Source organism: Onychostoma macrolepis, chromosome 21 (genome assembly GCF_012432095.1).
Source record: "Onychostoma macrolepis isolate SWU-2019 chromosome 21, ASM1243209v1, whole genome shotgun sequence".
NCBI classification, from domain to species: domain Eukaryota; kingdom Metazoa; phylum Chordata; class Actinopteri; order Cypriniformes; family Cyprinidae; genus Onychostoma; species Onychostoma macrolepis.
Genome location: NC_081175.1, coordinates 13,172,822 through 13,195,469, shown reverse-complemented (window position 1 = coordinate 13,195,469; position 22,648 = coordinate 13,172,822). Strand labels below are relative to the sequence as shown.

At 37.7% G+C, this 22,648-nt stretch overlaps 1 protein-coding gene across 2 annotated transcripts in view; it reads right to left on the bottom strand.

Moving 5' to 3' along the window:
• Positions 1–376: 376 nt before the first annotated feature.
• The window catches only part of slc8a4a (solute carrier family 8 member 4a), an 89,526-nt gene continuing 67,254 nt past the window's right edge, over positions 377–22,648 (bottom strand). For both annotated transcript variants that reach the window (XM_058757784.1, XM_058757785.1), the window contains 5 exons: positions 13,598–13,704; positions 11,572–11,696; positions 11,025–11,124; positions 9,111–9,383; positions 377–5,248 (listed from right to left, as the gene is read on the bottom strand). In XM_058757784.1, the coding sequence (XP_058613767.1) occupies positions 4,869–5,248; positions 9,111–9,383; positions 11,025–11,124; positions 11,572–11,696; positions 13,598–13,704 (985 nt within the window). In that variant the 3' untranslated portion in view covers positions 377–4,868. The remainder of the gene's footprint in view (positions 5,249–9,110; positions 9,384–11,024; positions 11,125–11,571; positions 11,697–13,597; positions 13,705–22,648) is intronic.

The window sequence follows — 22,648 nt, the reverse complement described above, 5'->3', positions numbered from 1 at the left end:
CCAAATGAAGTTCTTAGCAATGCATATTACTAATCAAAAATGAAGTTTTGATATATTTATGGTAAGAAATTTACAAAATATCTTCATGGAACATGATCTTTATTTAATATCCTAATGATTTTTGGCATAAAAGGAAAATCGATAATTTTGACCCATACAATGTATTTTTGGCTATTGCTACAAATATACCCGTGCGACTTAAGACTGGTTTTGTGGTCCAGGGTCACATATATCTAAGTGCTCATTCTGTATGAAGACCAAGAAAAGTCAATGAAGAAACAATGGACAGTAGATTAACAGAGGTGTTTTGTTTTCTTTTGTCGTTCGCTTGAGAGAAAACAAAGCCATTTTAATAAAGAGTTAAAAAGTCTGTTAGTAATATACAATTCCAACTTTAATGTACTCATTAATAAATTAAATATGAAACAAAGTTTTACGCATTACAAACAGAGACTCATTCTCCATCTTTCGGCAAAATCCTGTAGTTTCCCTTCACATTACAGCTTTAATGAATTCACATAAAAATCACACCCTTTCTCCCTCACACATAGTTTTAGATACAACATTGAGAACATAAATTATTTTGATGTTGTTGTAGTAGTTATTGTTGTTGTGAAAGTGATGATAAAGTACTTTATGCAGCACTTAAATTTTTTACTCAAAATATAAATTTGTCTTAGTACAGAACATATCTCAAGACAACAATAGTGTCATATAGCTAAGTAAAGAACACTTGGCTTAAAAAAAACAAAGTCATTTAAAACAGTAATTTATCAAATAGCAATACATACAAAACCAAACACAATTTCAATTCTTTTGTAAATATTTCAATTTTTGTGATTAAAGAGAAATGCAATATTAGAAGACAAATGCACACACATAGAAAAGACATGCTTTAAGATTGAAGTATCACAATAGAGCACATGTGACACCTGGGACTCTCGCACGACACAAGCACTCTGACGTACAAGAATGAAACGAGCATGCTATGACGGACTATGAATATCAGATATTCAAGGCCATTTTGTTTATGCTGAGGGTGTTTTGGGGAAGTGGGGACTGAATTAAGATCAAATAACAGTAAATAAGTGTGGAAACACATTTTAGCCAATAAGGAAAATTATGCTATCACTGTTTTTACTTTCTTTCTTTTTGTCCCCTATATAATTAAAGTTAATGGGGTTTATTGATATTGTGGTCCCCAATGACATTACGTGTATTAACAAAACGTATTTTGTTTTCCACTGAAGAAAGAAAATCATCCAGGTTTGAAACGACACAAAGAGTGAACTTTCACTTTAAGTGTGTTTCTATGCACATCTACTGTTATTTGATCATAAATCAGTCACAATGCTTTAGGCTTATTCCACAAGAGATGGTCCTACGTGGTCCGCATAAACAGATTTTCTAGCACGATATGTTCTCGTATGGTATTTTTCTTCAAGGTTATTGGCTGGCTACTGAGCATTGCATGGAGATTCACTACCATAATCCTCTGTAGTTGGTAATGTTTATTTTTAGAAAACCCCATTAGTTTGATGCAACTATGACTGCTATGTTTAAATATGTTTACCTCAGGGAGATCAATCACTGCTCTGCTCTCCGCAAAGCAAAAGCTTATATTAATATGACGCAAAACTCTTAATTAATTAAGGATTGTCCTTGAATTAGGGTGGAACCTTTAAGTTCATTAACCCTGTGTGGCCAGATAAAAGGAGAGAGATGAGAGTGACCTTATAAAGTAATTACAATCCACGGATCCCCCTTTCCACCCACCCTAGAGCACTGACACCAGACAACATAATGACAGAAAGACAATGACTCTTTTAAGACGTCGCCTAGCAACAAGAAGCACTAAAAATACATCACTCTGTGCTTTTTTAATCTAGTATCATTGGAATGTATAAATACACATATGCCAGTATAAATGCGGACTGTATCTACATCTGTTTCGCCCACTTTCGCGTCACACATTGTGTAAGAAAGTGAGCAGAGCACTTGCAACATTTCCATAGATGGCTGACTGTAGATTTGTATGGTTTATCATTCACGAAAATAGAGGGCTGTAGCAGGCTAGCCTCTTTTAAGCCAACGGTGTCGTCATAAAAGATAACACCCTTCTAAAATGGTGCATTTGGCCATTGGCGTCATTATAAATCAGGTAATGGGACTATGCGTTCCCTCTTACCATTTTTCAGAAAGCTCCTTAAAATGACTTTTATTTAGTGCATTAAAAAGTTTGAAGCACTGGTCTGCTGGGGCCCCTAATAGTGAGAATTTCCTACAGCTTTAACTTTTCATTTCCTATAGCATGTGTCCCAAGTTGGGCCAAGCAGATGGCTGATAGCTGGGAAAATGGGGACACATTACCCCCTTGTAAACAATTATGTAATATCTGCAAACTGAAACCCGTAATCACTGTATCGCTCAGCAAAGAAGAGTATGGGATAGAGATCTGGGCTAACTAAGCAAGTTTAAATCCTGGCTAACTGGAAATGAACCAAGTCTTATTAGTTAAGGAGCAGATGGAGGACTGATTAAAGAGAGCAAACTGAAATTGAACTGGAATCCAATCCATTATACATTAACCACGCACACAAACGCAAATTAGGTGGCGCCGATGCTATCAGGAGAGGTAAGTGCTTGAATAATTAGATACGCTCAGGATTTACACAGTGAAAGTGAGGACTCACATTTCATGGGTTAAATATTCACATTGCGCATGAATGAAACTCATCATTTTCAGCATCTTGTCAGTGTAAACTCAGTGACAGACCTACTGTATGGCCTAGAGACATTTTACTGTTGGTATCAAGGCACCCATGTTGTGTTCAAACACAACCACATGACTCAATGACGCAATGCCTTCAGTAGTGAATAAAGCTAAAAGCTTGACACAGTGAAGCTGTAGAACATGGCTTGGTACAACAGGACAGTCACTGCATGTTTTAGGACCAACGAATGTACCACATGAAAGCTGCAGCCATTTGTAAATTCACGGATGTTGGAAGAGGATCCAGAAGCTTATAGGATGAGAGCCTGAAAATCCTGAGCGTGGCAGTGACAGACACAAAATTCACTGTGCTTGAGTTTAGCACACGTTCGTACTTTCAGACACTCATAGTCAGATACAAAGACTTTGAACACTGTTCGACAGATTGGCACACATGACACTCATACGTTTCTTCAAATCTGTTGCACTCACCCATTTGAATACATGCCGTCTCTCTCTCTCTCTCTCACACACACACACACACACACACAGCCTACAATATTTCCCCACATAATACATAGTTCATAATAATAAATATCAATAAATATCACATGAATAAACACCAACACCTTGGTTCTTATGTCACCGAAACTATTTCTTTTGGTCTCCATTCAACTTCTATCGCTAATGTTGTTCCATGCAAATTGTGTATCTCTTCAGGTTTTGTTAACTTTCAACAAAAATATCCAGAAAAGATTGAAAAAAAAGATCTTTCTTTCCTTCTTACAATCCTTCTATTGACTTCATAATTAACTTTCAGTAGCATGGTAAAAATAAATGAATAAATAATAAAAAACACAAGCGCATTTTTAAAAGATTTACAATACCAGCAAATAGTAGATGTGAAGAAGGTGTGGTATGTCATGTCAAAAGAAGCCATGGTATAGATAATATTGGGGCAGGGCCACACATTAAGAAGGTGTGGCATATGTAGAGTTGTGGGCGGAGTCAGAATTGAAATGGGTGTGGTGTAGGTAGTGACAGTGGGATCAGAGGGGAAAATATGTGGTATACTGTAGATAATACAGGGGTGGAGTCAGAGATGGAAGGGGTGTGGCACAGGTAGGGTTGAGGGTGGGGTCAGAAGTGAAGAGGGCGTTGTTTGTTGTGAATTGGAGTCATGTGTAAATAAGGTATGGTAATATTGGGGTGGGCCAGAGATTAAAAGGTGTGGCATAGGTAGTGTAATGGGTGGAATCAGAAGTGAAGAAGGTGTGGTGTATGTAGTGATGGGGCGGGGTCACTATAGTAGTATAAGGGTATAAGTAGTATTAGGCAGGGCCTGCGATTACATTGAGGCGAGGTTAATAGTGAGGAAGTTGTTGTATCATTATTGAGGGTGAGGTCAGCGTTGAAGAAGTTCTGGTGTAGGTAGCACTGGGGCATGTTCAGAGGTGATGAAGATGTTTTGAGTAGAATTTGGCCAGGGTTATGGGCAAAGGTCATATTAGGGGTGGAGTCAGTTTGAGAAGCTCAGCCCTCACCGGATCACTTGAGCTGAAATTATAGTTGTGAAAAATGAACAGCGCTATAGTGTGGTACGAATATCTGCGGGGAGCTTCAGTTACAGGCAAGAGAAGACAGATGAAACAGAGTGTTCATGTCTTGAGGGTAGGTAGAGGTGTGAAGCATACCCAAATCTCTGCAGAAGGAATGAGTCTATTGACAGCGACTTAGAGGGAAGAGAGAATAATAGAAGAGGGATTTCTGAGAGAATATCGAAGTGAGGCGTAAAGGACCATCCTTGGAAAAAACAGCACTGAAGCAAGAAAAACGCTGAGGGGGCTCTCTGGAGAGTATTCTGGAGAGAGTTGCTGTGTCTGAATATCCAAGGGGTGGCAGACACCATGTAAGAGAGATCCATCTATAAAGAGAAGCTGTGCATGAAACCACAGAGCCTCTATCATCCTTCACTGACACTCATCTAGATATCCACGTCAGTGTTAGCGAAAGGATGCGAGTTCAATTTCAACAACAATAATAATCAGTAAGAACAGATGTAAACACTCATTTTAGACTTCTCGTGTACACAAAAGCAGAGAGGAAGAATGATGGGAGGTTTTACAGCAAAGAGTACATCTCTTTAGGAACTTTCTCAGAAGCCAGGCATGTAGCAATAAGCCTCTAGCGAGGCCAGCAGGATGTAGATGAGCCACATCATGAGGAAGAGGAACACGGTGAGCAGCTTGGCGGTTCGCGGGCCCCCCAGCTCGCCCCCGGAAACAGAGGGCCGGCGGCGATACAGTAGTGTCAGAACACTCAGCACTGCCAGGATGGTGAAGAGGGTGACGGAAAACGCCAGCGACCCCGGCGGGACCTCAAATTTTTTGCCCTGACTGTGCCAGTACACAGCAGCGATGGTCCACGCCACTCCGATACCCAGGAAGACGTTAACTGCATTACTACCTGTCACATTTCCAATGGATGCATCGGCGTATTGGTCCTGGATGGCTGCCACCTTGCTGGCAAAGGTATCTGTAGAGGGCAAAAGAAAAGACAAGATGAAAAAAGAATAGTGAGAACTGGAAGAGCCCCAGAGGAACATTTTAATGAAAGACATAGCTCATAGCTCAGGACAGTGTTTTCCAAACCTGTTCCTGGAAGCACATCAACAGTACACATTTCGAAGTCTTCCTAATATAACACACCTGATTCAACGCATTAGCAGAGAACTGAAATGGATGGGGCGGATAAGGATAATGCGTCCAATAACAGGGTTGGGAAACACTGGCTCAGAAGACAGAATGGAGGTATCAGTTATGTTTAATCAACATTGTCTCAGATGTTTCTTCTAAAAGTCCATACGAGAAAGAAAAGCAGAAACAAATGAGGGAATAGTTGACATACTGTACAATAAAGAGTATAGAAATACATAATAAAATTCTTGGAGGAACCTGAGGAGAATTGATTGCGTTAAAATTAAAATATCTGACATTTGATTGCAGACTTTGGTATCTTGGAAATCTGAGCAGTCTGTGCTCAAATTGTCCACTGTGATCTTTTGTGAATCTCTAGATGAGACAAATATGAGATTACAATGGTCTTTTTCTCAGAAGAAATATCTGGCAATAAGGATGGGTAAAAGACAGGTTAAAACAATAAACCGATAAAAAAAGAAATATTGTTGAGTTATAAATCTGAGTTTTCAGTCTGATTTGAATGTGATGAGATAAAAGAGCAGAAAAGCAGTAATGGCAAGAAAACACATCTTTCTACCAAGTGCACACAAAACCATCACAGTCCATGAGTCTTATGAATTGATTCCTTTAATCAGTTTGACGAATGCTTTGCTAAATAAATAAATCTATCAGAGTAGTTACTGAATCAACATCTATACAGGTAAAATACAGGTGCTGGTCATATAATTAGAATATCATCAAAAAGTTGATTTATTTCACTAATTCCATTCAAAACGTGAAACTTGTATATTATATTCATTCATTACACACAGACTGATATATTTCAAATGTTTATTTCTTTTAATTTTGATGATTAGAGCTTACAGCTCATGAAAGTCAAAAATCAGTATTTCAAAATATTAGAATATTACTTAAGACCAATACAAAGAAAAGATTTTTAGAAATCTTGGCCAACTGAAAAGTATGAAAATGAAAAGTATGAGCATGTACAGCACTCAATACTTAGTTGGGGCTCCTTTTGCCTGAATTACTGCAGCAATGCGGCGTGGCATGGAGTCGATCAGTCTGTGGCACTGCTCAGGTGTTATGAGAGCCCAGGTTGCTCTGATAGTGGCCTTCAGCTCATCTGCATTGTTGGGTCTGGTGTCTCTCATCTTCCTCTTGACAATACCCATAGATTCTCTATGGGGTTCAGGTCAGGCGAGTTTGCTGGCCAATCAAGCACAGTAACACTATGGTCACTGAACCAGCTTTTGGTACCTTTGGCAGTGTGGGCAGGTGCCAAGTCCTGCTGGAAAATGAAATCAGCATCTCCATAAAGCTTGTCAACAGAAGGAAGCATGAAGTGCTCTAAAATTTCCTGGTAGATGGCTGCGTTGACTGTGGACATCAGAAAACACAGTGGACCAACACCAGCAGATGACATGGCAGCCCAAATCATCACTGACTGTGGAAACTTCACACTGGACTTCAAGCAACATGGATTCTGTGCCTCCACTCTTCCTTCAGACTCTGGGACCTTGATTTCCAAATGAAATGTAAAGTTTACTTTCATCTGAAAAGAGGACTTTGGACCACTGAGCAACAGTCCAGTTCTTTTTCTCCACAGCCCAGGTAAGATGCTTCTGACGTTGTCTCTGGTTCAGAAGTGGCTTGGTAGCCCTTTTCCTGAAGACGTCTGAGCGTGGTGACTCTTGATGCACTGACTCCAGCTTCAGTTCTCTCCTTGCGAAGCTCTCACAAGTGTTTGAAACGGCTTTGCTTGACTGTATTCTCAAGCTTACGGTCATCCCTGTTGCTTGTGCACCTTTTCCTACCCAAATTCTTCCTTCCAGTCAACTTTGCATTTAATATGCTTTGATACAGCACTCTGTAAACAGCCACACCTTTCAGTAATGACCTTCTGTGACTTAGCCTCTTTGTGGAGGGTGTCAATGTTCATCTTCTGGATCATTGCCAAGTCAGCGGTCTTCCCCATTATTGTGGTTTCAAAGAACAAGAGATACCCAGAATTTATACTGTAGGGATGGTCATTTATTCAAACTCAAATGTAAATATTCTAATATTTTGAGATACTGATTTTTGACTTTCATGAGCTGTAAGCTCTAATCATCAAAATTAAAAGAAATAAACATTTGAAATATATCAGTCTGTGTGTAATGAATGAATATAATATACAAGTTTCACTTTTTGAATGGAATTAGTGAAATAAATCAACTTTTTGATGATATTCTAATTATATGACCAGCACCTGTACTTCCAAAAAGATTTGGATGTGCAGAAAAAGATTTGGGAAAGTGTTGAGTCACATTGCAAGTATTGCAAACACCTTTAAAATCTTTTTTTGGACACTATGTTACCTTGAAAAAACGCATAACATCAAATTTGTGACTACTAGGGGTCTTTGAAAAAGTGACCAGAACTTATTTAATATTTTTTTCATCGCTTTTCCATAACAATGTGTATATTACAGTATACACATTATAAACTACACATTATAACATATAATTACCAACCAAAATGTGTAAGAATATTGTAATAGAAATTTGTTCTTATATTGCCCAACTCTAACTGAGCAGACAGAAATGCAAGCACCTCTATTTAATCTTACTGCTGTCTTGAAGAAACAACAGAGATATAAAATAGATCTCATTTGAGATTCGTCTTTTGAAGTGGATCTTTTCATTATGTGTGTTGGAGCTTGGTTTGACATAATAGAGCTCAAGTATGTGCAGATTCAGTCCATCCACTCTAATGCAGCTAATGCCAAGACAAACACACAGATCTCTTGCAAATCGTGGTCTGCTGAAGAGTCCACATCATTAAACACAGTCTAAGGGTGCTTTCACACCTGGCCCATTGTTTCGGAACCTGGCCAGTTTCCCCCCTTAGCTCTGTTCATTTGGGCATATGTGAAAACGGCAATTGCGAACCAGGCTATATCACAATGCATGATGGGTAATTATGTATGTTCTGTGAAAAGCAGTAGCTGTGTTGTTTTGCTAATTCCTCTTAAAATGAACCGTGGATTAACTTGGGAGCAGAGCTGAGGTTAAATGCCTTTGCCGTTCAAAATCAAAGCACGCCTTTTCATTTTCTAATGCCGTCTTTTGCTTTTCTTCGTAGTAGGTGCATTTTAAAAATGTTTTCCCGACAAATCCTGGACTCCTGCTCAAAATGATAAATTAATATAACGACAGCTACAAAAAACCCCAACAATAAGCCCGCGAAGGCAAAGCTGTCGTCATTCCATCCTGACAGATGACAACTATGAGCAGAATCACGGAAAATAAACCATGGAACTTTGACCAATGAGAGGACAGTTTACTCGTACGTGATTTGTATGAACAATTTTGGTCCGTTTAGAAACTTTGCCGTGTGAAAGTGAACCGCACCAAGTATAAAAAGCAACATTGTAATAATTTTAATCCCTGTTTCGGAATAAAGCAATCGATCTACAGGTGTGAAAGCACAAGCTACAACATTCACACATGCACACAAAAGCTGAAAACATGTTGAAAGCAGCGGCTGTATTTCAATGGTACATTATGTAATACATCAATATTTGATAGAACACTTGACTCTAATTGGTTAATCGTGGCATTCAGGGTTTATTTTTTGATAATGACTGGATGACTATGTTATCCTTTACTAATTAGCTACATGCTATGGCATCTGATATACAAATAAACACTCACCAGGCACAGATGTGCCCAAGGCCACAAACACCACTGCTGTGACAGTGTCCCTCAGGCCCACTGTACAACCAAAGTGAGAGGCCAAATCTCCAGTAACAGCGGTCAAGACCCCGATGAGCATGATGGAGACGATGAAGCAGGCCCAGCCATTCCAGTACTCCGTAGGTGGAACGAAGGCAAACAGAACCTTCCAGAAAACTGTCAGGAAGTGCATGATGTAATCAAAGCACGAGGGCAAGCGCTCTTCCCCACTCTCCTCTTCATCATCATCACCTAAGGAGGTAAACAAAAGGTACAGTATATAGAAGGGTTTGCTTGATTATGACAAAAAAAAATTTCACGGTTATTTTGGTCAGTATTAGTGTTAGTTCACCCAAAATTGAAAATTCTGTCTTTAATTACTCACTCTCATGTCGTTCCAAACCTGTAAGACCTTCGTTCATCTTCAGAACACAAATTAAGATATTTTTGATGAAATCCGAGAGCTTTCTGATCCTTAATAGACAGCAACACAATTGACACTTTCAAGGCTCAGAAAAGTAGTAAGGATTTTGTTTAAATAGTCCATGTGACATCAGTGGTTAAACTTTAATTTTATGAAGCTACAAGAATACTTTTTGTGTGCAAAGAAAACAAAAATAATGACTTTGTTTAAAGGTCCCCTGAAATGCTTTGAAACACACAGCATTATTCTATGTGTTAAGGTAATTTTAACTGAAACAGGAAGACAGGGCGGGACATATCAAGAAGCCCCGCCCCTTTTTAAAATAGCCAATAGCGTTCGTTTATATCACAGTTTGGCCTAAAGCCATTCGGGCGCTTCGAATTCTAGAGAGCATTTGATTGGACAGAACGTTTGATGAGAAGATGAAGTACGATGTGACATCAAAAAAAAAATTGAGCAGATTTGGCGGAAGTGACGAACTGCAAGCTTTGAATACTTATATCTTCTAAATGCGAATTTTGTTACTGTTTTGGAGCACACTGACATACAGATAACCTTAAGACTAACATATTGATCCAAGAAACTTCAATTTTGATTTCATGGGACCTTTAACAATTGTCATTATTGTTATAGGTATAGGTGTCAGTTGCATTACTGTCTATGTCTCAGATTTCATCAAAAATTCCTTAATTTGTGCTCCAAAGATGAACGAAAGTCTTACAGGTTTGGAACGACATGAAGGTGAGTAATTAATGACAGAATTTTCATTTTTGGATTAACTAACCCTTTAAGTTCAATTTGATTACTCATTTAATTTTTGGAAACATGCATTTATTAATTTGTTTTTAAAGTGATTTTTTTGAACTTCAAAACAATTAAATTAATTAATTGCTCAGCCCTAGTATACAGTCTTCCGTACGGTATAGTAATTAGAGAAAACAAAACATTAAATTCAAATGAATTCAGTTAAATTAATTTAAATTTAATTCTATTAGTACAGTGAAATGTTTTACACAAGTTTCAGGTTTTGAAGAAAAATTAGTCTTGCTCCACATAATTGTACGCTGACAAATAACTGATGTAGGATTAACTTTGAAACAATTTTCATTTAGAAATTGCTGGTTCACAAATAATTACAAAGAATCAGCAAATAACACACTGAATTAAATATAACATTTTTAAACAGGAATATAGTGAATATACTGAAATAGTACTTTAACTTTTAAAAAAGATATATATTTTTTCCAGCATACTTTAAACATTAAGTATCTCCTTCTTGGCTGAGATTGTGTCATGTCGCACAGAATGATTCACATTCATTGAGGACAGACAAACTGGTTGTTGCTGGAAACCTGCCACATCTTGCCTTATTGCATGGTTTTATATAAATTTTTATTGAATATGAATCAGTTGTGTGGTCCACTTCTATTTGAGCATGTGTGAACACAGTTTGGCAGAGAGACACTGACCTGCACTGACAGTGACAGCGCTGACAAACTGTTCTCTCCAGCTGCAGCTGCCCACCACCAGCGCCAGGTTAGTCTTCTTTATGAGCTTGTCGACAGTATTCTGAAAACACACACAAATACATATATAAAAGATAAATCAAACCTAAACCCACAATTCTCATGTGTCCTCGTAGTAGACAAGATTTAATATGACTCAGTCTCGTAGCCCAGTGAGCACAGAGGTCTCAGCTAAACTGATTTCAGTGAGGCAGTGGGCGTCTATGCACAACCCTGTCAGAATTTCATTTTCTCCAATGTCATCCTGTCCTAGCTGTTTGCTTCTTTGCATTTAGAGCGCTGAAGATAATCATGGAGGGAGTAACACAGTATTTCTACCTCAAATCTCTTCTAAATCCCAGAGCCGCCTGACCCCGGTGACCTTCAGTATTGAGACTGTCACCATGGGAACAAAGAGGTGAGGATTCAGGTAGAAATTGAATGTGAGAGATTGAGCAGGTAAGACCACTTCATGAAAGCGGTATTGTTCTTCCTGATTCACAAGACCTACCTTAAATTCGTACGATTCCTCTATCACCACTTCCAGTTTGGTGTGCTCTCCCAGACTCGGACACCCCATCTTGGCCACCTCCTCTTCCTCTGCCCCCACCGCTGGTTTGTTATCATTGGAGTCTCCTGTCAGAGGAAGACACATCGAAAATCTACTGAGCCATAGAGATTGTACGTGTATCACAGAGCTGATATGGTAGAACTCAATTTACAAGGAAATTCACTAAGAATGAATTGTGCCCAGTGGTAGTGCTGCACTGTAAAAAGTGATGTTGACTTAACTTAAAAAAAATTTAGGAAACTCATTGCCTTAAGTAAATAATAATTTAAAAAAATAAAAGTTAAGTGAACTTTACAATTCACTTAACTTATTTTTTTAATTATCATTTACTTAATAATTTTAAGGCAACGGGTTTCCTCAATTTTTTAAGTTAAGTCAACATCACTTTTTACAGTGGTTTATTTGCATGCACGGTCTGCGCTTGTTGATGCGCCCAATTCACTAAAGGAATTTTGCAAATCAAGTAACTGAAAATGCAGCCAAAAATGTGTGTTGAACACAATTTGCATGATCATTTTCTATCTTGCATGTCGTTTTTGAGTTCTAGTTTTATAAAAATGCAGCAGACTACAGCAATCTGGCAGACTTGCTAACTGTTTGAATGTTGCATGGGAGAATGCAGATCTGAACTATATTCAGATTAGGTTTTTATTTCTCACTGTTATAAACTTGGCAGCTGCTATTTGCATTAAGTGTAAATAGGGATAGAGGCTATTTGCACTAAGTGCAAATAACAATGGATTCAATTTACACAATGAAAATAGCAGGATTTTCTTAGCAATATGCTATTTACACTAAGTGCAAATAGCTATAGATTCTATTTACAATGTTAAAATAGCAGGATTTTCTGCTATTTATACTACTTATTGCAAATAGTAGCAATTATCTGCACCTCAGCATTGTAGTGCGTTATTAAACAGTATGCAATAACATATTGAGTGCAAATTACAATTTTAATTAAAATTATTAAATGGATGCCACATTATTGGGACAATAAAGCCCTCCCTAAACCTACCCTAACCCTACCCGATAAGTTATATTCAACCTTTCGATTATTTCCTTAATTTTTAATTGAAAATAAATGCCTTTCCGACGTGATATGAGATTTAGAAAGGGAGAAAAGGAAAGTTCAGCAAAAGGAGAATTTGAACTATTTTAATAGTTTTAACAATAACAACATTGCTGTCAATAGATGCAAAAATAAATAAATAAAAATAATACAAAATGTTTATAAAAATTACAAAACAGCCCTAAAAATACATTTCACAAAAATAATACATAAATAAAGTAAATACGATTTTCATTTCTGTGGCCCCCAGGGGTCCCCAAAGTTAAATTTGAAAACCCCTGATTGATTGTGAATGATTAAGGAACCAGAAGCATGTTTTTGTTTAGGTTTGTGAAATACTGCATATAACTGTTTACTGAATTCATCCTTTTGTGTTTATTATAATCCACTGTAATGTATCATATTCTATAGTAGCACTACACACAAGCAGGAAATAAACTTCTTGTCCTAGAAAAGCATGAGAGAGAGAGACTGAAAGACAAAAATCATCAAAAAATGCTTATGTTAATGGCATCAACATTCTTAATTGGATTCTGTAACAGTATGGCAATATGAAGAGCATGGGGATGAACATTAAATTAGAGCGGTTAGTACATAATTAATGTACAGAAATGGCCTAGAGATATTCCTTCAACATGGCTGCTTGCACTGAGACCAGTTACTGCCTGTTCCTGCTCTCCCATTATAACAAGTCACCCATTATAAGACCTCCACTGTCTTCCATTATTCGCTCCGTTCACACAAAGAAGCCTTTCTATCAAATCTCTTTCTAAATTATTCAGGGATAGATGTGTAAGCTATTAATACAATATTAAACAGGGACCCTAATCTGTATTCTAATACAAAGCCACAGAGCACTGCAGCTGGAGTATGGATGTCACACAGAAATCCACTGACCGTGTTTCTGCCCGATCTCCAGCAGCACTGGCTCCCCCAGGTGGATGGTGAAGGTTTTGTTCTTCTCGTACTCCTCATCGTCAATGATCTGCACCTCCAGGATTTTCCTGTGGTGGGCAAAGACATAACATTTAAATGTAGTATATTTTCAAAGAGTGTGTTATATGAAATGTGGAAGTTGACAGTGGCAGGAAACACTGGGATAGCTATGCAGCAGTAGCCATTGATAAAGGCTTGAAGAAAGCTGAGGAAAGGCTTTTTCATGAAACACGAGCGGAATGCTTTTCTGGGTAAATCATTCATAAAACCATTCTTATGTAGATTGTGATCTTCAGTGGACTGCAACAATCGATGTAGGAATGGATTTATGAATGATTTACACTGAAATTCATTCTGCTTGTTTTTATGCATAAGCCCTAAGGAGTGTATGTAACATCCATAATATTCACTGAAAAAAATGATGGGTTAACTTAGCATGAAAAACTTAGCACTGAAAACTTTATGCAGAGGGCTTTTTTGAGTTATCTTGCATTATTAAGTTCATTGTTGATTCCCTCAGAGAGTTATAAACACGCAGCAGCTCTGATTTTAAGTGACGGGGCTGCAGCACGATGTTTTTGTGCTTAGGGAGCAGGTTAGCCATGGCTAATCACAATTTGTCATTATTAGCACACACAACACTCTGGTCACGGTTGATAAACACTGTCTACAGAAAAGCTGAACAACAGCAACAAGGGGGAGGGGTGGGGGGATTTAATTAATTTAGCAAAAAAGACGGTGGCACTTCATAACTACAGTATACAATTATGTGGTAACATTCATTTTAGCTTGTATTCTATTTTTTGCATGTTATGAATGTCATTATAAAATGGATAGTTGTGGTGAATTAAGCCTTTCAGTCGTGCTGGAATGTACAATAACGACAATTATGACACAAAACACCTGTCCTGTTCATTATATCATAGAGGCAATTCTAATATGATCAGGCAGGCACTACATCTAGTGGAAAGATGGTGCTTTAATAAATTTGCAAAACATTTTAATAAAAATATGAGTGACGAGTCCCTGATCATTTTCTTGTGAAATAATCATTTCCTAAAAGGATAAATTCTCACCAATATATCACAAAACTTTCCCTGTTAGACATTAGGCAGATGTAAATCCACACTTTCATCAAATGTTTGTCAAGAAATATGCTTTGAATGTGTTGCTTTCCAGATTACGTGCATGCACTTTCTGAGCAGATATGTAGAGAGAACAAGAAATGAAGTGTGATGCACTATAAGTCACTGTATGTAGGCCAGTAGACAGTATGTAAAACAATTGTGTTGATAAAGACTGATTATGCATTCAGTCTCTGTGTTAAACATTATCTTACATAACTGTGCAGATTCAGTGCAAAAAATGTTTTGTGTCTAATCCTGGATATGATGCATACAGGAAGAGAAGTGAACTGATCTGAAGACTCATGTGTATGGAACACGGCTCATGAATAATGAAGAGAGAAAGAGACGAAGGCAGTTTCAAAAATTAAACAGTACTCAAATTGGTTGGCATGCTCAGGTACTGCATCTGCTGTGTAAACACAGTTTCTGCTGCTGTTTTGTACTGTAATCCCTCTATTACATGTTAGCACTAATCTTCTCATTTACCACCTCTCTTTGCTTTGCAGCCTTCATTGGCCAGACGTGTGTGTAATTAAATTCATTAGGACTTGTTCTTTATTAATTAGCCCACCGTGCTTATCCTACATGATTGTAACACATGCTTTCAGTCCCATCCCCCTTTAACCATTTGTGACCCTGGACCACAAAACCAGTCTTAAGTAGCACGGATATATTTGTAGCAATAGCCAAAAATACATTGTCTTGGTCATAGATTTTTCTTTTATGACAAAAATCATTAGTATATTAAGTAAAGATCATGTTCCATGAAGATATTTTGTAAATTTCCTACCATAAATATATTAAAACTTAATTTTTGATTAGTACTATGTATTTGTAAGGACTTCGTTTGGACAGCTTTAAAGGCAATTTTCTCAATATTTAGATTTTTTTGCACCCTCATATTTCAGATATTCAAATAGTTGTATCTTGGCCAAATATTGTTATATCCTAACAAACCATACATCAATGGAAAGCTTATTTATTCAGGTTTAAGATGATGTAGACATCTTAATTTCGAAAAATTTACCCTTATGACTGATTTTGTGGTCCAGGGTCACATTTCTCTCTTTTCACACTCCTTCACACCTTTCACACCTTCCTTCCTTCCATCCATCCATCTAGATATAAATGTTTAACTATATATACAGGTGCATCTCAATAAATTAGAATGTCATGGAAAAGTTCATTTATTTCAGTAATTCAACTCAAATTGTGAAACTTGTGTATTAAATTAATTCAATGCACACAGACTGAAGTAGTTTAAGTCTTTGGTTCTTTTAATTGTGATGATTTTGGCTCACATTTAACAAAAACCCAACAATTCACTATCTCAACAAATTAGAATACTTCATAAGACCAATAAAAAAAAAAACATTTTTAGTGAATTGTTGGCCTTCTGGAAAGTATGTTCATTTACTGTACATGTACTCAATACTTGGTAGGGGCTCCTTTTGCTTTAATTACTGCCTCAATTCAGCATGGCATGGAGGTGATCAGTTTGTGGCACTGCTGAGGTGGTATGGATTTTGGTCTCTTGTTTCTCATTTTCCTCTTGACAATACCCCATAGATTCTCTATGGGGTTCAGGTCTGGAGAGTTTGCTGGCCAGTCAAGCACACCAACACCATGGTCATTTAACCAACTTTTGGTGCTTTTGGCAGTGTGGGCAGGTGCCAAATCCTGCTGGAAAATGAAATCAGCATCTTTAAAAAGCTGGTCAGCAGAAGGAAGCATAAAGTGCTCCAAAATTTCTTGGTAAACGGGTGCAGTGACTTTGGTTTTCAAAAAACACAATGGACCAACACCAGCAGATGACATTGCACCCCAAATCATCACAGACTGTGGAAACTTAACACTGGACTTCAAGCAACTTGGGCTATGAGCTTCTCCACCCTTCCTCCAGACTCTAGGACCTTGGTTTCCTAATGAAATACAAAACTTGCTCTCATCTGAAAAGAGGACTTTAGACCACTGGGCAACAGTCCAGTTCTTCTTCTCCTTAGCCCAGGTAAGACGCCTCTGACGTTGTCTGTGGTTCAGGAGTGGCTTAACAAGAGGAATACGACAACTGTAGCCAAATTCCTTGACACGTCTGTGTGTGGTGGCTCTTGATGCCTTGACCCCAGCCTCAGTCCATTCCTTGTGAAGTTCACCCAAATTCTTGAATCGATTTTGCTTGACAATCCTCACAAGGCTGCGGTTCTCTCGGTTGGTTGTGCATCTTTTTCTTCCACACTTTTTCCTTCCACTCAACTTTCTGTTAACATGCTTGGATACAGCACTCTGTGAACAGCCAGCTTCTTTGGCAATGAATGTTTGTGGCTTACCCTCCTTGTGAAGGGTGTCAATGATTGTCTTCTGGACAACTGTCAGATCAGCAGTCTTCCCCATGATTGTGTAGCCTAGTGAACCAAACTGAGAGACCATTTTGAAGGCTCAGGAAACCTTTGCAGGTGTTTTGAGTTGATTAGCTGATTGGCATGTCACCATATTCTGATTTGTTGAGATAGTGAATTGGTGGGTTTTATTAAATGTGAGCCAAAATCATCACAATTAAAAGAACCAAAGACTTAAACTACTTCAGTCTGTGTGCATTGAATTTATTTAATACACGAGTTTCACAATTTGAGTTGAATTACTGAAATAAATAAACTTTTCCACGACATTCTAATTTATTGAGATGCACCTGTATATATATTACACTACAGTTGTCAGACTTGTGTCCCCGTGTCCTGTCTTGTGTTTTGTTTTTCTCCCCATGTGCTCCCTCCATGTCCTTATTTGGTTTTCCTGTTCTTGTCCTCATTCAGTTCCAATTTTGTAATCATTAGTTCCAGGCGTGTGTCATTAATTATCTTTTACTCCACAGTTTATAAGCCCTGTGTTTCCCTGAGTCTAGTGTCTGCTGTTGAATTGTCTTCCTGGATGTCATTCCTGAGTTCCTGTGTTTGTTTCCCTGCATTCGTTGAGTTAACGTCCATGTTGAAGTTTATTCCTCATCTCCTCGCTCCTTCGTTCCAGTACTCATTGTGTGAAACGTGACAACAGTTAATATTTAAAAATATTTTTGATGATATTATTCAGCAAGGATGTATTAAATTGATCAGAAGCAAAAGGAAAGACGGTAAATTTTACTTAAAGCCTTTATATATATATATATATATATATGCATTATAAATGGTTATTAAAGGGTAAAATGCATTAATTATTCATAATGTGCATTGTAATACATTATATCTTGTTGAAATAATTATAACTGGATTTAAAATGCATTGTGTAACAATGAATTGATAACTTATAATGTATTAACTGTGGTTACAATTATTCATGAGATTGCACAATTCATTATAAGGTGCATTACAAGGCAAAATTAATGCATTAATACTACTTTAAATAAAGGCTTTAAGTAAAGTGTTACCAGAAAGACTTCTTAAATTTCAATTCTTTCAAGAATCCTCAAAAATGTAAAAATACTGAGTTGCACAAGTATTTTAACATTGATAATAATAAGAAATGTTTCTTGAGCAGCAGGTCAGCATATTAGAATGATTTCTGAAGGATCATCTGACACTGAAGACTGGAGTAATGATGCTGAAAATTCAGCTTTGCCGTAACAGAAATAAGTTATATTTTTAAATATTTAAAAATAAAAAAAAGTTACTTTAAATTGTAATAATATTTCACAATATGGGTGAGCATAAGTGTTTTTAAAAATCTTACTGACCCTTTTTATATTATATATAAAAGAAAATGTGGTCGAAACCCATTCAAATGTAATAATTATATTATTATAGAATAATACGTAGAATGATATGTCCACACTGCATTGTGGGTGCATTTACATTAATGTGGTCAAGTGTAAAGGTGGTCCTTGTGAGATGAAACTGTTTTTTTTTTCTTGCTGCTTTGGCCTGGATATTGAAAGAGATCATCAGAAGATAGGAAGATCCCAGTGGGTGCACAGGATAACAGCAGCATAAGGAAAGATGAGCATAACAGAAAACAGCAAACATTAACCATGAAGTCCACATTAGCGTCATCTCTGTGACCAGGTAGCTTAACCTCATACGCTAGCTCTCAACCGTAATTAGAGCTATTACGCACCGAACTAAAAGCTCCCCACCAAAGAAAGAGACAGATGTGCATAAACAAAAAACTAACAAGGGACCTTAATGAGGTCTGAAACTCACACAGCTGCTCACTTCCAAATCTATCCACTTCATGCTCACATGCACGTATGCTAACAGGCATGAATACGCACACGGCAGCTCAAAAACAGAAACACTTCATGTGCCATTCAGCAAGCACCCAGTTGTCATGGGGAAATTCACAAGTTTACACACAGCCACACACACAGTGTCAACTTAATAATAAGTGAGTACATTAACAGTGTTGGCAATAAAATATTCCCTCCATGCACTGGGCTCTCTCAAGCTGAAGAGGGTCTTTATGGAGCGCGTGTGGGCTGTGGAGATGACAGGGCGAGCACAGGAGGCGGAACATTAAAAGCTCGGTTCTAAATGAGTCATTAAAAGCACCTTCGGTGGTGCAGCGCAGGTAAGATTCTCATGGTAAGGCGAGCACATGAGGCAGGTGTACGCACTGCATTGTGTAAGACACTAAATTATGGGGTTGGCATGGCAACAGGTAGCTAGAGTGCAGGGATTGATAAAAGTATAGGCCTTAGGCAAAGGAAAGACAGAGTCAGAGAGGAGGAGGAGGAGGGAGAAATAGCGAGATGGTGGCAAAGTAAAAACGGGAGGAGGGCTTGCATTTAGAAATAGAAAGGTGAGGCTGATAAAACAGTGGACCGTTTTCTTAAATGAGTGGCATGTTAATGCATGCATGTTGTGAAAGTTACAGAAACAAGGGTAAATACGGCAGCCAAACTATCAAAGGAAGCACTGTAAGCATGAGCGAGGAAGATCAATCTCGCTTTCATTCTCTCTCTAAAAAAAACTACATGCAGAGACAGATCACTTCAGAAATTCATGAGACTGGGGCAAAGAAAGGAGATAGAAGAAAACTCAAGGAAAAGCTCTAGTCATGCGTTCAGACAGATGCAGATGGAGAGACACACAAGTGCAACTGGAGAAAGATGAAGGAAAGGAAGAAGAAAACACATTATAGGGGTTGTTACACCTGATATGACTCCATATGAATTTCTTTTCATTGCAAAGCACAAAAGGAGCCATTGTACTTGCTCTGTGCAACTGCAGTGTATAGGGACTTTGAAGCTTTGTAAAATGGTCCATATGACTCATGCACTGCATTTCAAGTCTTCTACAGTCATGTGATGGAGAAGAGAGAAATGTACTAGCTGCTGTTATTCTCTGAACATTTTTACTGTCTTTGGCATGTTCAGGAGAGAGGCAGTGATGTGCAACATGCAAGAGAATCGCTATTTTGAATCAGATGTTTGCAGTAATGTTAATCCAGTTCACAAAACTGGTTTGAATGATTCAACACCTAATCTGATAATCCAGTTTTAAATTACAGGTGAGCAAATGGCAACAAATTGTTCCTTTTTGGGTGAACTATCCCTTTAAGACAAGAGACAACACAAGACAAAGAAATCCTGTTGAATACAAGACATTAATATATAATAGATTTTAAATAAATATATGAGTATAACAAATATTGTACATATAATTTAATTATATGTACATTAACATGAATGTATAAGTATATTTAATTATAAACATAAAAAAAAACATACTACTAAAAGTACATGTACATGTGCTATTCATTCTGTGTTTGGCACATACACCACTAAATGTTGTTACATTTATAGTATTATTAATATGGTAACTTTTAATAGATGAAAGGGTTAATATAGGGAAAATGTACAATTGTTTTAAGTGTTGGATGCAAATAAGAAAGATTAACATTCACAAAAACAGATCAGAACAAAACAGGACCAAACAAGGACAGGACAGGACCAAACAAGGACAGGACAGGACAGGACCAAACAAGGACAGGACAGGACCAAACAGGACAGGACAGGACCAAACAAGGACAGGACAGGACAGGACCAAACAAGGACAGGACAGGACAGGACCAAACAAGGACAGGACAGGACCAAACAAGGACAGGACAGGACAGGACAGGACAGGACAGGACAGGACAGGACAGGACCAAACAAGGACAGGACAGGACAGGACCAAACAAGGACAGGACAGGACAGGACCAAACAAGGACCAGGACCAGGACAGGACAGGACAGGGACAGGACCAGGACCAGGACCAGGGACAGGACCAAACAAGGACAGGACAGGACAGGACAAAAAACAACATAAAAACGGAACAGGACAGGACAATAAAACAGAACAAAACAAAAATCAAAACAATTTGCTATTGAGGTAAGAGCAATAAATTAATTCAAGATATATTCTCTTATTGTCTTATTGTTTCGCACAATTGTGCTTTTCAGCTTTTCTTGTTTTTAGGAAATTTTTATTTATTTATTTATTTTGCATTGCAGAGAGAGAGGAGTTAAAAATATTGAGAAAAAAATCGAGACAGGGATTAAAGGACAAATAGACCGAAGGACAGATTTCATAAGCTAGAGGTGATTAAATAGCTCGTAGAGGAAGTGGTTTCTGCTGTGGGTCAGTGAGAGGGGCGGCAGACAGCTGAATTCAACACATGCTGGGTGAAAGCAGATTGCTGTTTAGCTTCAGGCTGCAACACATGCACCCATAACATCATCAATCCACTCATACTGCAACACACAGAAGTCTTCATGCTGCCCTAGACTGGTTAGTGCTGGTCTAACTAGTCAACCTGCATAACCATGCTGCTCACCTGCAAAATATAAAGCTGAAGCAGCATCGTCTGTCTGTTAGGCTAGTTACATAGTCGGTGGGGACTGAAGCAAATTTTCCACGTTTATGCTCCACAGAAGAAAAAAAAAGATTTTTGGATGAACTAATCCATTTTTAATTCAATTTCTTACATATACACAACAAAACAGCATTTCCAGTACTTCAACCACCTCCAGCGCCAATAGGAGATTAACAGCTTTCTTTTTGCTTCCTTCATAAATTCTCATCCATTTTCTTTCTCATTCCCTCACTTCAGAGAAGATTTTCTGGTCTGTGTGTAAGAGACAAAAGGCCAGCATGGACTGAAGCACTGCTTTATGATGCAAATAGAGGAGCTTCTGAAGGTGAGACTGACAGTGGACCTACGCTGTAAATCCATTAAGATACGACCAAATGAAATGAAGTACTGACAGTGAGTACCCACACAGAGCGGCTGGTCCTAAACAATATGATAAAACTTAGAAAGAGAAAAGTGATAAAACAGTATGTCAGTCCCTTGGTTTTCTATATATCTTATTTTTCAATGCAGAAGTAAGCTATTTTTTGTGAATGTGTGAGACTCAGATTCATTAGCCCATATAGATAAATAAATAACTAGACGAATAATAAAAAGTGCAGTAAATGATAAAACTATTTTGCGTTACAACCCAGTGTGTATGATTATGATTATACATTTAAATAATATAATAATCACCAATTTGCAGTATCAATCAACATAACAGACAATTTTGTACAGCTAAGATATATACATGCCCCCTCAGATTTTTAAGCCAAATGGATTTCAAATGGCGCTTCCAAAATATATTTTTACATTTGAAAATTAATTTGCACAATTATATGTACAAAATGAATAGTGTCTCAAAATTATCATTTTTTAAACATTACTTCTGAGCTTTTAGTGACTGATTTTTGTAGATCAATCAAAATCTGCATGTGCCATGTAATCTGTGTCTCAGGTGTGTCACGTTTATTTGAAGGACATGAGAGAACAGCCTCTATTTGCAGAGATAAGATGCAGATTTAGTATGGGATTAGATCTCTGCCACAATTCTGTGCACA